General features: G+C 35.1%; 1 protein-coding gene across 1 annotated transcript in view; it reads left to right on the top strand.

The window, feature by feature from the left end:
* The window catches only part of iars1 (isoleucyl-tRNA synthetase 1), a 78441-nt gene that overhangs the window by 1469 nt on the left and 63986 nt on the right, over positions 1-12986 (top strand). Inside the window, exons 2-7 of the mRNA XM_016498351.1 lie at positions 123-269; positions 4774-4988; positions 6202-6284; positions 8600-8717; positions 8791-8938; positions 11365-11452. Coding sequence (XP_016353837.1) covers positions 131-269; positions 4774-4988; positions 6202-6284; positions 8600-8717; positions 8791-8938; positions 11365-11452 — 791 coding nt within the window. The 5' untranslated portion in view covers positions 123-130. The remainder of the gene's footprint in view (positions 1-122; positions 270-4773; positions 4989-6201; positions 6285-8599; positions 8718-8790; positions 8939-11364; positions 11453-12986) is intronic.

Here is a 12986-nt window from a genome sequence, read left to right as displayed (position 1 = left end):
GTCTGTCTGTGTGTGTGTGTGTGTGTGTGTGTGTGTTTGTCTGTCTCTCTGTGAGTGTGTGTGTCTCTCTCTCTCTCTCTCTCTGTGTGTCTGTGTGTGTGTGTGTGTGTGTGTGTGTGTAGTGCTCAGAATGGTGGAGGTGGTGCCAGAGTCTATCCACTTCCCCTCGGAGGAGGAGCGAATCCTGCAGCTATGGCTGGACAAGGACTGTTTCCAGGAGTGTCTAAAACAGAGCAAGAACCGACCCAGGTCTCACTTTACTCTTATTTAACCCTCTATGGTACGAAGTTGCTATATTGCAATAATTAATTTCTACTCATTTCCTTGTTATTCTAAAAAAAAAAAAAAAAACAATATATTGCACAATGGAAATGAATAGGGCAGACCTTAACCCTAAAAAGGGCAAAACCATAAAGAGACATCAGAAAATTAATTTATTGCTATTTTCCATCTTATTGGAACTCAAATAATACAATTTCATGCTTTTATTCAAAACTTGACTTTTATATTTGATTTTTAATGTTTGCATCCCCAAGATATGTCGCTCCTTTGGGGGTATAAATTCACTGAAAACAGAACACTTGTTTATCAATGCTTGTTACAACACTGTTGTAGTTCCTGAACGCTTTGGAATACAGACCTAAGCTTGGTCTCTTTTTACCAAGCATTTCAAAAAAAGAAAGTATAAAAAGTTATAGAAGTTTACAGTAAAGGTAATGTAGTATACATATATAAAATAATTATAAAAAAAAAAATATGTTGCACTTAAAATTGCTTTAAAATCAAAGCCATATGTCTAACCAAGTTACGTTCCAAATTTTAAGTTGATATCACCAAAAATTGTGGTTCCTGTGAGATTTTGTTTGGGCGCTATACCAAAAATAACCACTGGGTGACACCCAAACTCTATTGAATTTCTTTGATGCAGTTTTCTGTCACAAATTGATCATTTTCTGTCACAATATCACTTCTATTACAAAACAGTCACCAAATATGGAACCTTGACTGTCAGACCTTTCCAACGATATGTGTTTCGTCAAGATTACAAAAAGCTTTTGATTTTCTAAAACACAAGCCACAAAATCACAGTCTATATATGTGTTTTTATATCTTGATTTAAAAGTGCGACGTATCCCCTGAGATGCAAACGTTTAGAGACAGATTACAAAAAATGTAAGCATTTAATTTATAAAATTTAAATGTAAACCTAATAAGCTAATGCTGAACAACAGCTTTTTAAACAGGTAAGTCCACTCCAGCGAGTGTAAATATGTGAACTAGATCAACTTTACCGGAGGGTGAGTAGATTAGAGCAGGTTTAAATGCTGTCCGTGAGCTAAACAAAGAATGTATGAACAAAGTCAGTATATCTAAATATTCACAACAAACACCCTTTCAACATGAAACCAAGAAATGAGACCTACACTTTCCCTGCTTCTCCCCACAGCTTCTCAAATGTTTGTATCCCCAGGATACGTCGCTCCTTTAGGGTTAAGGTAGACAATGACGTGCTGTTAAATTAGCTTTGTCTAACATAGTTTTACTGTAAAATAAGAAAATATCAACAGTGGAATTGCAGTAATGTATTTCCCCATTGGGATGTTTTATAGATAGTAGCATCAATAATATGATTGCAGTTATTTATTTATTTGAAGTGTTTATTGTAGGGCTGTCGCGATTTATAAAATACCGGAAGTGGCGCATTTCACGGACGAGAATCCATAAAACACCGTAATGTGTAAAAACAATCATCAGGCCGTTGGCGCCCTCTGCAGGCCTTTGTTGTAATGCGTAATGTACATTAGCTCATTGTTTATAATACATTATGTATTTTAACAGTTTTGTTCAATAAAACCATATGATTTCTTGCTTTTGATACTTTATTTGAACTAATTATTATTGCCTCATTGCTATTATATATGTATTTTAAGTAATTTTAAAGGCTATTGCTCACTTCTATTTTTATTACCACAAAAAAATTAATTATAATTATAGGGCCCTATGAAATCAGTTTTATTTCCAAATTCAGTTTTTTTCCATTTTTAATGGTTAAATTAAATGTTATTAATCAAAAAGCCTGTCTAATTAATTGAGTTTTACAGTTTTTTCTTTACCAAATTCTGTTTTCCATTATTTTCTGGATTCCATTTTAATGGTTCCATTAAATTTTAATAATCAAAAGCATCTCCAATTAATTGATTTTATTAAAAAAAAAATGTTTTCTAAATAAATTCTGGTAAATAACATTTCTGGTAAATACTCCTTTAAAAAGTGTTTTTTGATTATAATTGTATTATTAGTAGACTATAGCACGTGGACGTTGTCATTCTTACATTATAATACTGAACTCTGATTTCAGTGATTTGGACTATGAGATGGACACTTGCTTCTTGCATTTATGTTGCACTTTACTTTTGCTTTAAAAAAAGGATTTAATAAAAATTTGGATTTCATTTAGTTTAATAAAATATTCTTAAGTAAAATTGTTGATTTTTTGTGGGAAATTAATCGTATAGATTGACAGATGAATCGACAAATTAGTCGATAGATTAATCAAAATAAAAATAGTCGTTAGTGGCAGCCCTTGTTTATTGTAGTATACAGTTGTATTTATGTATAAAAAACAAAATGATTTCTTCTTTTCAGAATATTTTACGTAAAGGCCAATAGGACAAGTGCAGAGTTAGCTCTTCCATGTGAAGAGAGTGAGGAAGAGTTAGTCTTCAGTGAAGGTTAAATGATAGGGATCTACTTTATTTTTGGTTTGCATGAGTTCTGACTATATAAATCTCTATCAATTTCTAAAAGAAACGTGCATTTAAATAGAAAAGAAAATCATAATTATATCAAAAAACTACTTATTTCACCATTTTCGTTGCTTTTTGATTTGTATGATTGAAGCTATTTCATGTAATGAAAACTTGTTTGCAAAAATATTTCATGGTTAGAAACATAATGCATTACCACAGAGGGTTAAAAACTCTTATAGTTATTATTAATATTCTGGATAAGCTTTTATTTACATTACATTTACATTTAGGGATGCACGATATTGGATTTTGCCGATATCCGATATGCCGGTAATTTTCAACTCATTTTGGCCGATAGCGATATATAATTAGTTTTAATTTTGGTTAGTTTTTAAGAAGAACTTATTTGTTAGAATTAAATAAACAATAATAGCGTTCTTTTATAATGACAGTACATTGAAGATTTGAAAATAACTATAAATAAACTATATATTAATCACTGCATTTTTTTCAGAAAGATGCAGTGGTAACCTTAACATTTTATTTATTTATTTTTATTTTATTTAAAGCTTTTTTTTTACGTTTTATTTTATGATTTAACATTTGTAAATGGTCTAAAGCAAAAGAGTTGTAAAAATTCTGTAAATCTTTTAGAGCTCATAATTTGTTTAAAATATATAACATATTACACATTAATGAATAAATCAATATATATACAATTATTTAATTTAAGTGTCATGTTTGTGATTTTTTTTTTTTGTTCATGTAAGCTATAGCTTCTGACCTTTAAATCAAAACATACTCATGATTTTATGGCATCAATTACTGCTTTATTTATTCAGAAACAGCCTAAATATTATTTGTGCATTTTGCTTTCATTTTATTAGAAATAGGCCAACAGCGCCCCCTACGGAATTAAAGCTCCTTACCCCTTATTTACACAGCACGCATCTGCGGCGCATTACGCCTCCGACGCGGCCACTCTTGTCAATGCTTGTGCCGCAGCACGTTTCTGAAGCATCCCAGAAGCGGCTCTCCGCGCTGCTTCGCTAAAGATAGGTGCCTAGTCTATTTTTGACGGACACCGTGTCCAAGCCGCACAGCAAATACAAAATAAAAGTAAAAAATCATGTCGATTTCAAAATAAACACCCTGTGCAGACTCCCAAATGTATTTCACATCACTATATACTTGTTAAGATGCCAGAAATGGGTGACGAGAGGTTAAAAAACACACATTGTTATATGACACCACAAATCCTTTTTACAAGGATAATTCCAAAAAGGGTGGAGTTTAATTGCAGGAGTTGTATGAGTGGAATAAACAGAATTAAACCGGACAAAATGTGAACATTTAGCCAACCATGCTAGAACACAAAAAAAATCAAGAAAAATCACGTGGTCTGGCGAATCCTGTCGCTTCGCTTCTGAAACGCTCCTGGTGTGAGTTGGCACCGCGTGGAGGACGGAACAAAACCTCGCCGGAGCCATAACGCGCCGCAGACGTGTGCAGAGTAAATAAAGCCCAAAACACACTGCACGATTTTAGCAATGCTATAAGATCACTGCATATCACACTGTGTGACATGGATCTGATAAACTTGGCTACGACATGTGTAGACTGTACGATGATGACACCTATTGACTCGTATCATACGACGCACGTTACTATAAAAGAATAAAAAGTAATCAGCATGCGCTAGTGGTAAACAAAAAAAGCATGATAAATCACAGTTTAGCAGTTGTATTTTTTATGTGTGGAAGCGGCGAAAGAGGAAGGGATAAAAAACAGATAGAATAGAAAAAGAATAGAGCAAGCTAGTGTTAGAGGCCTTTTTTGTTTTTTGTTAATTGTGTAATAAATAAAAAGAAAAACAATACAAAAAGATTAGAAAATCTACTGTTTTTTTTAAAGAAAACAAGCAGTTAGTAAATGAATGGAGTGCAAGTTTAAAAGGGGCAAGTTTTTTTTTTTTTAAGAATAGAATTAGAATAGAGTGCTAGAGTAAGAGGGTCAAATAAAGATGGAAGAAATAACGCTTTTTCAACCCTTAACCCTAAAAAGGCTTTTAGACAAGCTTACATGTTTTCTCATAAAGAACATGTTGTTGTTCTTCAGGAATATGAGATCGATAAAGCGCTGAATATCAGAGGACCGGAGGATGTGGCTAAGATGGGCATAGCGGAGTACAACAAGCAGTGCAGGAGCATCGTCATGAGATACGCTAACGAGTGGGAGGTACGTGTGTGTGTGTGTGTGTGTGTGTGTGTGTGAGAGAGAGAGAGAGTCAGTTAATAGGGCCTGAGTAACATTCAATTAGTACAGCTAAAAATGAGTGTCTTTTTCAATACAAGAGATGCTCTAATAACAACATTAGTCATGTACGACAGAAAAAAATCCTCTCTCATTTAAAAAAAAGTGCAATTACACTACAGCACTTTCTATGGCAGTGAACTATAAACACACAAGACTGATTGGTCATCATGATAGAGACTCTGATGAGACTCATTCAGTCCGAGAGAGAGCTGTTACTGTACACCTTATTTAATAATTAGTGCTGGGCAACGATTAATCACATCCAAAATAAGTTTTTGTGTACATAATATATGTGTGTGTATATTTATGTATATATAAATATACACGCATGTATATATTTAAGAAAAAATTGTTATGTTTATATATTAAATATATTTATATAAAATATAAGAATATAAATGTATATACATGTAACTATTTACAAATATATACTGTATGTGTGTGCATTTATATATACATAATAAATATACACAGAACACATATTATATAAACAAAAACTTTTATTTTGGATGCAATTAATCGTTGCCCAGCACTATTAATAATTGTTCTAACTGTAAAATAATAGGCAAGTCTGCACCTCAACAGTAACAACAGCGATACAGAGGAATGATATTGTTGGAATCACTGTCAAGGGGATTTTTTTTTCCAGCTGATGAACGATAAAAACAGCCAATCAGAAACCATCCTGCTTTAAAGAGCTTTTAAAGCAGCAGACGACAAAACTGCTGAGTGCCTATAATAAACTGAATATCATCATCTGCTGGTGTGGACGCTGATATAGTTATCATTATCTTTATAGTTATTGCTCTTGGTGTTAATGAGCCTTTACACATCAATAGACAGAATAAACCTCTCATGGATTGAAAAACAGATTTCAGAAAACAGCTAGTTAATTTCTCCATTGGTAACTTCGATGTCACTAGTCCTCGAGTGTCGTGATTTTAATCCTGCAGCTTATTTGATCAGAGAGATGTACTTTAGGGAACTCATATAGCACATGAGTCATGTGACAGGATGTTCATTTATAGAGACCTGTTTTTTCAACATTGTGTGTCTGGCTTAAGTGCTGCAGTTGGGTTTAGATGAGTGTTATTATGATTGATGTGATTGATGATTGTGACTCTGTGCACACCAGACGTCGGTGAGACGAATGGGCCGCTGGATTGACTTCAGGAACGACTATAAGACGCTGTACCCGTGGTTCATGGAGACCGTGTGGTGAGATCACATGCAGCTATAGCCCTGTTCAGACTAAGTGCTTTCTCTTGTGGACGTGAGCGGATTTCATCTTCTACAGAGGCTAGTCAGTGATTTTACAGCGCTGTGCTCCTGTCGCTCCTGTAAAATGTCCAGCTGAATTACCTGCACTTTTCTGACAAACACCGAGCTCGCTTCATAATTCAGTGAATCTCTGAGTTCACAATCCAACAGTCATTTTGTAAATCCTTCCTGACCCGAAAACTCTTTACCAGAATAATATTGCGTCACTATAAATGCACTGTAAGAATCACCAGGAGTTTACCAACATAACAAACAACACACACTGCTGAGAGTGAACCAAAAGCAAGTTCAGTAGCACAAATAAAACCCACTAGAAGCATGATCTATTCATGCTGCATTGCATGCTGGGTGCCTTCATAGTACATATGCACTGTACAGTAGAAACACAGTATGATGCTGTTTGTTTACAAGATTAGATATCATAGAGATAGCAGTTAGATATCATGCAAGTCATGCAATTATTAACCTGGAATATACTGTAAAACTATTTTTTACAGTGTACAAAAGAGAACAAAGTTATGTAAACCTTTGAAATGGCCCAGTATTATTGCATAATCAATTTTACATAATACATTTTATTTGTATATAAATGTATATAAAATACATTTTAAACATGTAAATTGCAGGCCAGAATTAAACGGCTGGTTTCGTCTGGCCAGAGGAGAACAGCACATTATTTCGACACACTGTTTTCCTGTTTAATACTGTAAAGCTTCCTTGAAACACAATCTGCATTGTAAAAAGCGCTATATAATGGTGACTTGACTTGACTTGAATATAATGTGATTTGAAACAATTTTGGCTTCAGAGAGCATCTGACTGTAACTGAGCCCTTACTAAAAGTGACTTGACTTGACAAATACATACATACATAGTACATAATAATACATAGTTAATTAAAAAGTTATGAATTTTTATTATTATAAAAGCCGCCTTATGTGCAATTTAAATATTTAGTTTGCATGTTATTTACATATTTCAATATTATGTACCGGCTAACAGGGTGTGCTGTTGAGTTTATTACAGCATTAGTTGTGAGATTTGTTTCCTTGAGAAAGATTGACTGCACCTGATTCCTGTAGATCCTAATGAACTGAGACTGAATCAGGATTAGGGCTGTCCAAAAAAAAATAGAGTTTTGAATATTCGTCGAATTTAAAATAAAAATCCAAAAAAAGTTGCATTTGAATTGTAGGTGTGCATCAGGCAGCTTTATCAGCGGCGCACGAGATGCGATGACTATGTTGGTGTCGCTGCATTTTAATGCTTTTCTTAGCCTTTCCAGTTGAAGCCACTGGATTCGGCGCTGCTACGCTGTTGTTCATTCAAAATATTGCGGGAAAAGAGAGCATCAATGCGGAGATCATCTTGTTTATGTCAAAACTGAGACCAAGCCGTTCACACAGAACGCATTTTCTATAGGGACATCTATCACTGTTACACTCACGTCTCGCACAATAGAGCCGCATGTTTAGAAAGCCATGCAAAATTAATGCAAGTTCAACTTTTAAAAAACACGTCTCGAGACTTTATAGCGGTTTTTCGCATCCCACTGCATCGCATGCTTTTAAATAAAGAAAGCACTCTTTGTGATTGGTTTTCGGTCCTTTGTATTAAAGGGGTACATAACAAACAACACACACTGCTGAGAGTGAACCAAAAGCAAGTTCAGTAGCACAAATAAAACCCACTAGAAGCATGATCTATTCATGCTGCATTGCATGCTGGGTGCCTTCATAGTACATATGCACTGTACAGTAGAAACACAGTATGATGCTGTTTGTTTACAAGATTAGATATCATAGAGATAGCAGTTAGATATCATGCAAGTCATGCAATTATTAACCTGGAATATACTGTAAAACTATTTTTTACAGTGTACAAAAGAGAACAAAGTTATGTAAACCTTTGAAATGGCCCAGTATTATTGCATAATCAATTTTACATAATACATTTTATTTGTATATAAATGTATATAAAATACATTTTAAACATGTAAATTGCAGGCCAGAATTAAACGGCTGGTTTCGTCTGGCCAGAGGAGAACAGCACATTATTTCGACACACTGTTTTCCTGTTTAATACTGTAAAGCTTCCTTGAAACACAATCTGCATTGTAAAAAGCGCCTTTTTAAATTCGAATATTGATAATATTTAAGTACAAAATTCGAATGTAGTTTTTCAGCCATTTTGACAGCCGTATGCAGGATTGGAGTGCAGCGGTGCATGCTGGGTGCTGTGCTGTGTTTCAGGTGGGTGTTTAAGCAGCTGTATGAGAAGGGTCTGGTCTACAGAGGGGTGAAGGTCATGCCGTTCTCCACCGCCTGCAACACGCCGCTCTCCAACTTCGAGGCCCATCAGAACTACAAGGTGATTGGGTTCCTGAGCTCCTGTGCTCCTCAGCGGCGCCTCGGCTCTGACCTCTGACCTCTGACCTCCTCAGGACGTGCAGGACCCGTCTGTGATCGTGACCTTCCCTCTGCTGGAGGACGAGACGGTGAGCTTCCTCGCCTGGACCACCACGCCGTGGACCCTGCCCAGCAACCTGGCCCTCTGCGTCAGCCCCGACTTCATCTACGTCAAGGTCAAAGGTGCGCTTCACCTCTCAATAATGAACGTTTTAGGGATGCACCGAAATGAAAGTTCATTTGCAAAAACCGATAAATGCCACTTAAAAAAAGAATGAGCTGATTGCCGTGCATTATTTTCCACATATAGAGCGCTCTGAACCCTAAACACGTTTTGTCAAAAAAGCCGGTTTTGTCCACTTTCAAGGCATCGCGAGTTCACGTTTTACTGCAGAAGCCGACAAGCGCCCTTGTTTGTGAACAGAAGCCGATAAATCCATTTCAGTGAATCAGCGCGCTGTATTCAGGTCAGGTGACAAGGCTAATTTCACTTTGAAAAGATGTGCTAGCTGAGAGGAGTTTCTCAAAGCTGACTAAAGTGATCGAAGATCATTTCGACGAACTTGATGAAGCTGTGATATCTTCTTCAGGCGAAAAAGGAAAATAAAAGCTGAAAGGTTTTCACGGAGCCTTGCAAAAGCAGCGCGTAACAATAGTGAGGGAAAAGCTCTGTGTATTGCGTGTAATCACATCCATACAGTTTATGATCACACAAGTGTTTTTTTAAACTCTAAAACATGAAATGTGGAGTTATCTGCTTTTGCCAAAAAACTAACTTTTAATATGTAAAAAAAAAAAAAAAACATATGTTCAATGAACTTTAATTTAGTAAATGACCTGTATTTGTTTAAGTTATTATTACTTAATCAAAACAACCCAACTGCAGTTTGATTGATATTACTGGGAATGCGCAATAAAAAACGTGATTTCTGAAAAAAAATAAAAATGGAGTTATCGGTTTTTGCAAATGAACTCTTCAAATGAAACACTGGGCCGAATACCGAACACGGTTTCTCGTGTATTTTTCCACCATTGCATAAATTAAGTACCCAAATTTAGCTTTTTACTGTTTTGTCTGGCTTTTCAAAGAAAACAACAATTTACAAAATATTTACTTAACACTGAACATTTTTTAAACATTCTAGCAGACATGATACCAACAAAGCACAATTTCACTTAAAATTAATAAGTTAGTAAAATAATCTTTTTTTGGCCATTTTTGAGACTGGAATCAGGCATGCAAACAAAATGTCACATAGCATTTCATTTAAGTTAATAAAGTTAATTAATAAAGTTAGTTTATTATAGAATGCAATTTACATGTTTGCATACAATTTGTTTTTTATTTGAGTGTTGATTATATATTATGTATATATTATAAGATAATATAAGTGAAAGCAATAGTGAGCTTGACCTCCTGAGGCTGGCTTTTCTGTAGTATCTGGCCATCTGTGGATGCCTTCACTGCAGAAACCTCAAATCAGCTCACTTAAAAAAGAGCCTGCTCTGTAAACGTATCTCCTCTGAAGATCCCGAGTAAAAGCCAGTTTGACCCAGTTTGAGCGGCGTGTGCGGCGGCAGACAGGGTGCGCTGTGAGTCCTTCATTAGCTCGGCCGTCTGCTGCAGGAGAGAGACGCACTGAATACCAATGACGCTCCGCACAGTCCTTTCTCAGCCTGCCGTCTCTTACTGATGCTCTCTCTCTCTCTGAGTGTCACAATACTCTTAAACGCTCCTCTTTCAGGGTCTTTCAGTCCCACTTTAATGTGCTTTGAGCTGCTGCTGCTGCTGGAGAGACTTGTATTACTGTTAGACTACATGTTATCTGTCCACAGACACAGCTGGCACATCTTACCCCACAGCGAGCTAACTTAACAATATATCATCACAGTATAACACAAAAATGCAGAAATAATGCATCATGTGTGGGCCTAGTTCAACCAAAATGAAAGTTTTGACATTTAATTTTGATTCATGTTCAGATTTGAGCTTCCATTTTTATTATTAATAAGTTCAAATAAAATGCATTGTTTAATAAAATAGAATATTTCAACATTATTAATAATTGATCACAAAAAATAATTGGTAATAGAGCAGCAAATCTGCATGATTTCTGAAGATCATGTGACACTGAAGACTGGAGTAATGATGCTGAAAATACAGCTGCGCATCACAGAAATAAATTACTGTTTAACATATATTCACATAGAAAACAGCTGTTTTAAGTTGTAATAATATTTCACAATTTGTAATGTATTTGCTCTATTTTTGATCAGATTGATGCAGTCTTGGTGAGCAGAAGAGACTTCATTCAAAAACACTAAACCAACAGTTACAGTCGTTTTCTCAGCATTAACAAGCGAAATAAATGAAAAGCTTTAGTGAAGGTGAAAAGTTCATTCAGGTTGTTGAAATGACACATTTATCTAGCATGAAACCAAAATCTGAGCACATGTAAGATACAATAATGTGCTTGTGTTCTAGATATGAAATTGAAAAAAAGTGTGTAAATATACAGTTTTATTTCTTGTGCTGCTGTGTCTTGTTGTCTTTCATCTTGGTTAAATCTGTCATGTGCTGATGAGAGTCTCTCCTCTGTGTCTCTCAGATAACAGCTCGCAGCAGATGTACATCATGATGGAGGCCAGACTCGTCGCTCTCTTCAAATCTGACTCGGAGTACACCATCCTGGACAAGTGAGTTTACCGCCGCTGATTAGCACAGAAGCGCGTGATGACATCACATCCTGTGAGCCGCACAGCCGTCTGTCCTTCTGGTGACACGCGATAGAGCAAATAAGACAACTCGCTAGTTTCTGGTTTTGTCTATTTTCAGTGTGCTGTAGCCACCTAGTCAACTAAACACCACTTAAGTGTCTGCAGGAACAGGTAATTAGAATGATTTCTGAAGATCATGTGACACTGAAGACTAGAGTAATGATGCTGAAAATTCAGCGCTGTGTCACAGAAATCAATTATATTTTAACATTGATAATAAATCAACATATTAGAATGATTTCTGATGGATCATGTGACACTGATGGCTGATGAAAATTCAGCTTTGCATCATAGAAATAAATTATATTTTAAAGTATATTAAAATAGTAAACCAATATTAGAAATTGCAATAATATTTCACAATATTACTGTTTTTTCTGAATCTTTGTTCAAATGAACACAGCCTTGATGGACATAAGAGACTCCATTAAAAACATGAAAAATCTTTCGTATCCCAAACTTTTGAACAGCACTGTGTATGCATGTATATATTAGTGCTGTCAAAATTAGCGCGTGCTGTAGCCTGTATATATTTTCATATCAAAGCGCAAAATAAACTACGTGCATGTAATGTCGTGGTCAGTTAAGTCATGAAGTTACCAAAAAGGCGATTAAAGCTGCTTTAAAACTGTGCATGCATGTAATATATTTTATATGAGTCACATTTAAGAACATGTCTCTGAAATGGTTTTCAAAACCGTCCTGGAGCCCAGCACTGTCTCACTCATCTAACACACCCGATTTAACTCGTCAGCTCATTAATAGAGACTTTAAGATCTGAACTGGGTCAGAAAAGGTAAAGAGAGTTGAGAGAAAATACAATGCGTGTCAGATCTGCGTCATGTTCAGCAGCAGCTCTTAAAGTAATAGCAGCCAAAATAACCAGCTGCTGTGATGACTGTTAATCAAAGGACAAAGAAAAAAGAGGAAATAAAGATCTTTTACAGCTTTAAGGAATCATCTATATTTAATTTAGAATTTAGTGTTTGATAACTTCAAATTCAATTTCTGTATATTTCTGCTGGGCACAGGTAAATATGACATTTATTATAATGGGTTTATGTGAAGATTGTTTTAATAAATGATAAAATTGATAGCTCTGAATTATACTGTAATGCTGAATGGCTATAGTCAATGGTTAAATATTAGGGGTAAAAAACAATTTTATAGAGACTTCAGTAGTATTGATACTGGCCTTCAGTCATAAAAAAAGATACCATTAAACAAATATTAAAAATATACTGTCTTTATGTTGTTTGTATGTTAATTTGAAGATTATTGCAATATAAAAGTATATTTAAAAACTTTAATGTTAGGTCACACAGAAAATGTGATTATTTAGTTGTTTTTTTTTAATCGATTGACAGCACTAGTATATATGTGTGTGTATATACACACACACACACACATACACACACACACACATATATATATATATATATATATATATATA

Source organism: Sinocyclocheilus anshuiensis, unplaced genomic scaffold (assembly GCF_001515605.1).
Source record: "Sinocyclocheilus anshuiensis isolate Anshui unplaced genomic scaffold, SAMN03320099.WGS_v1.1 scaffold1320, whole genome shotgun sequence".
Taxonomy (NCBI): Eukaryota; Metazoa; Chordata; class Actinopteri; order Cypriniformes; family Cyprinidae; genus Sinocyclocheilus; species Sinocyclocheilus anshuiensis.
This window is presented reverse-complemented; position numbering and strand designations above follow the sequence as displayed.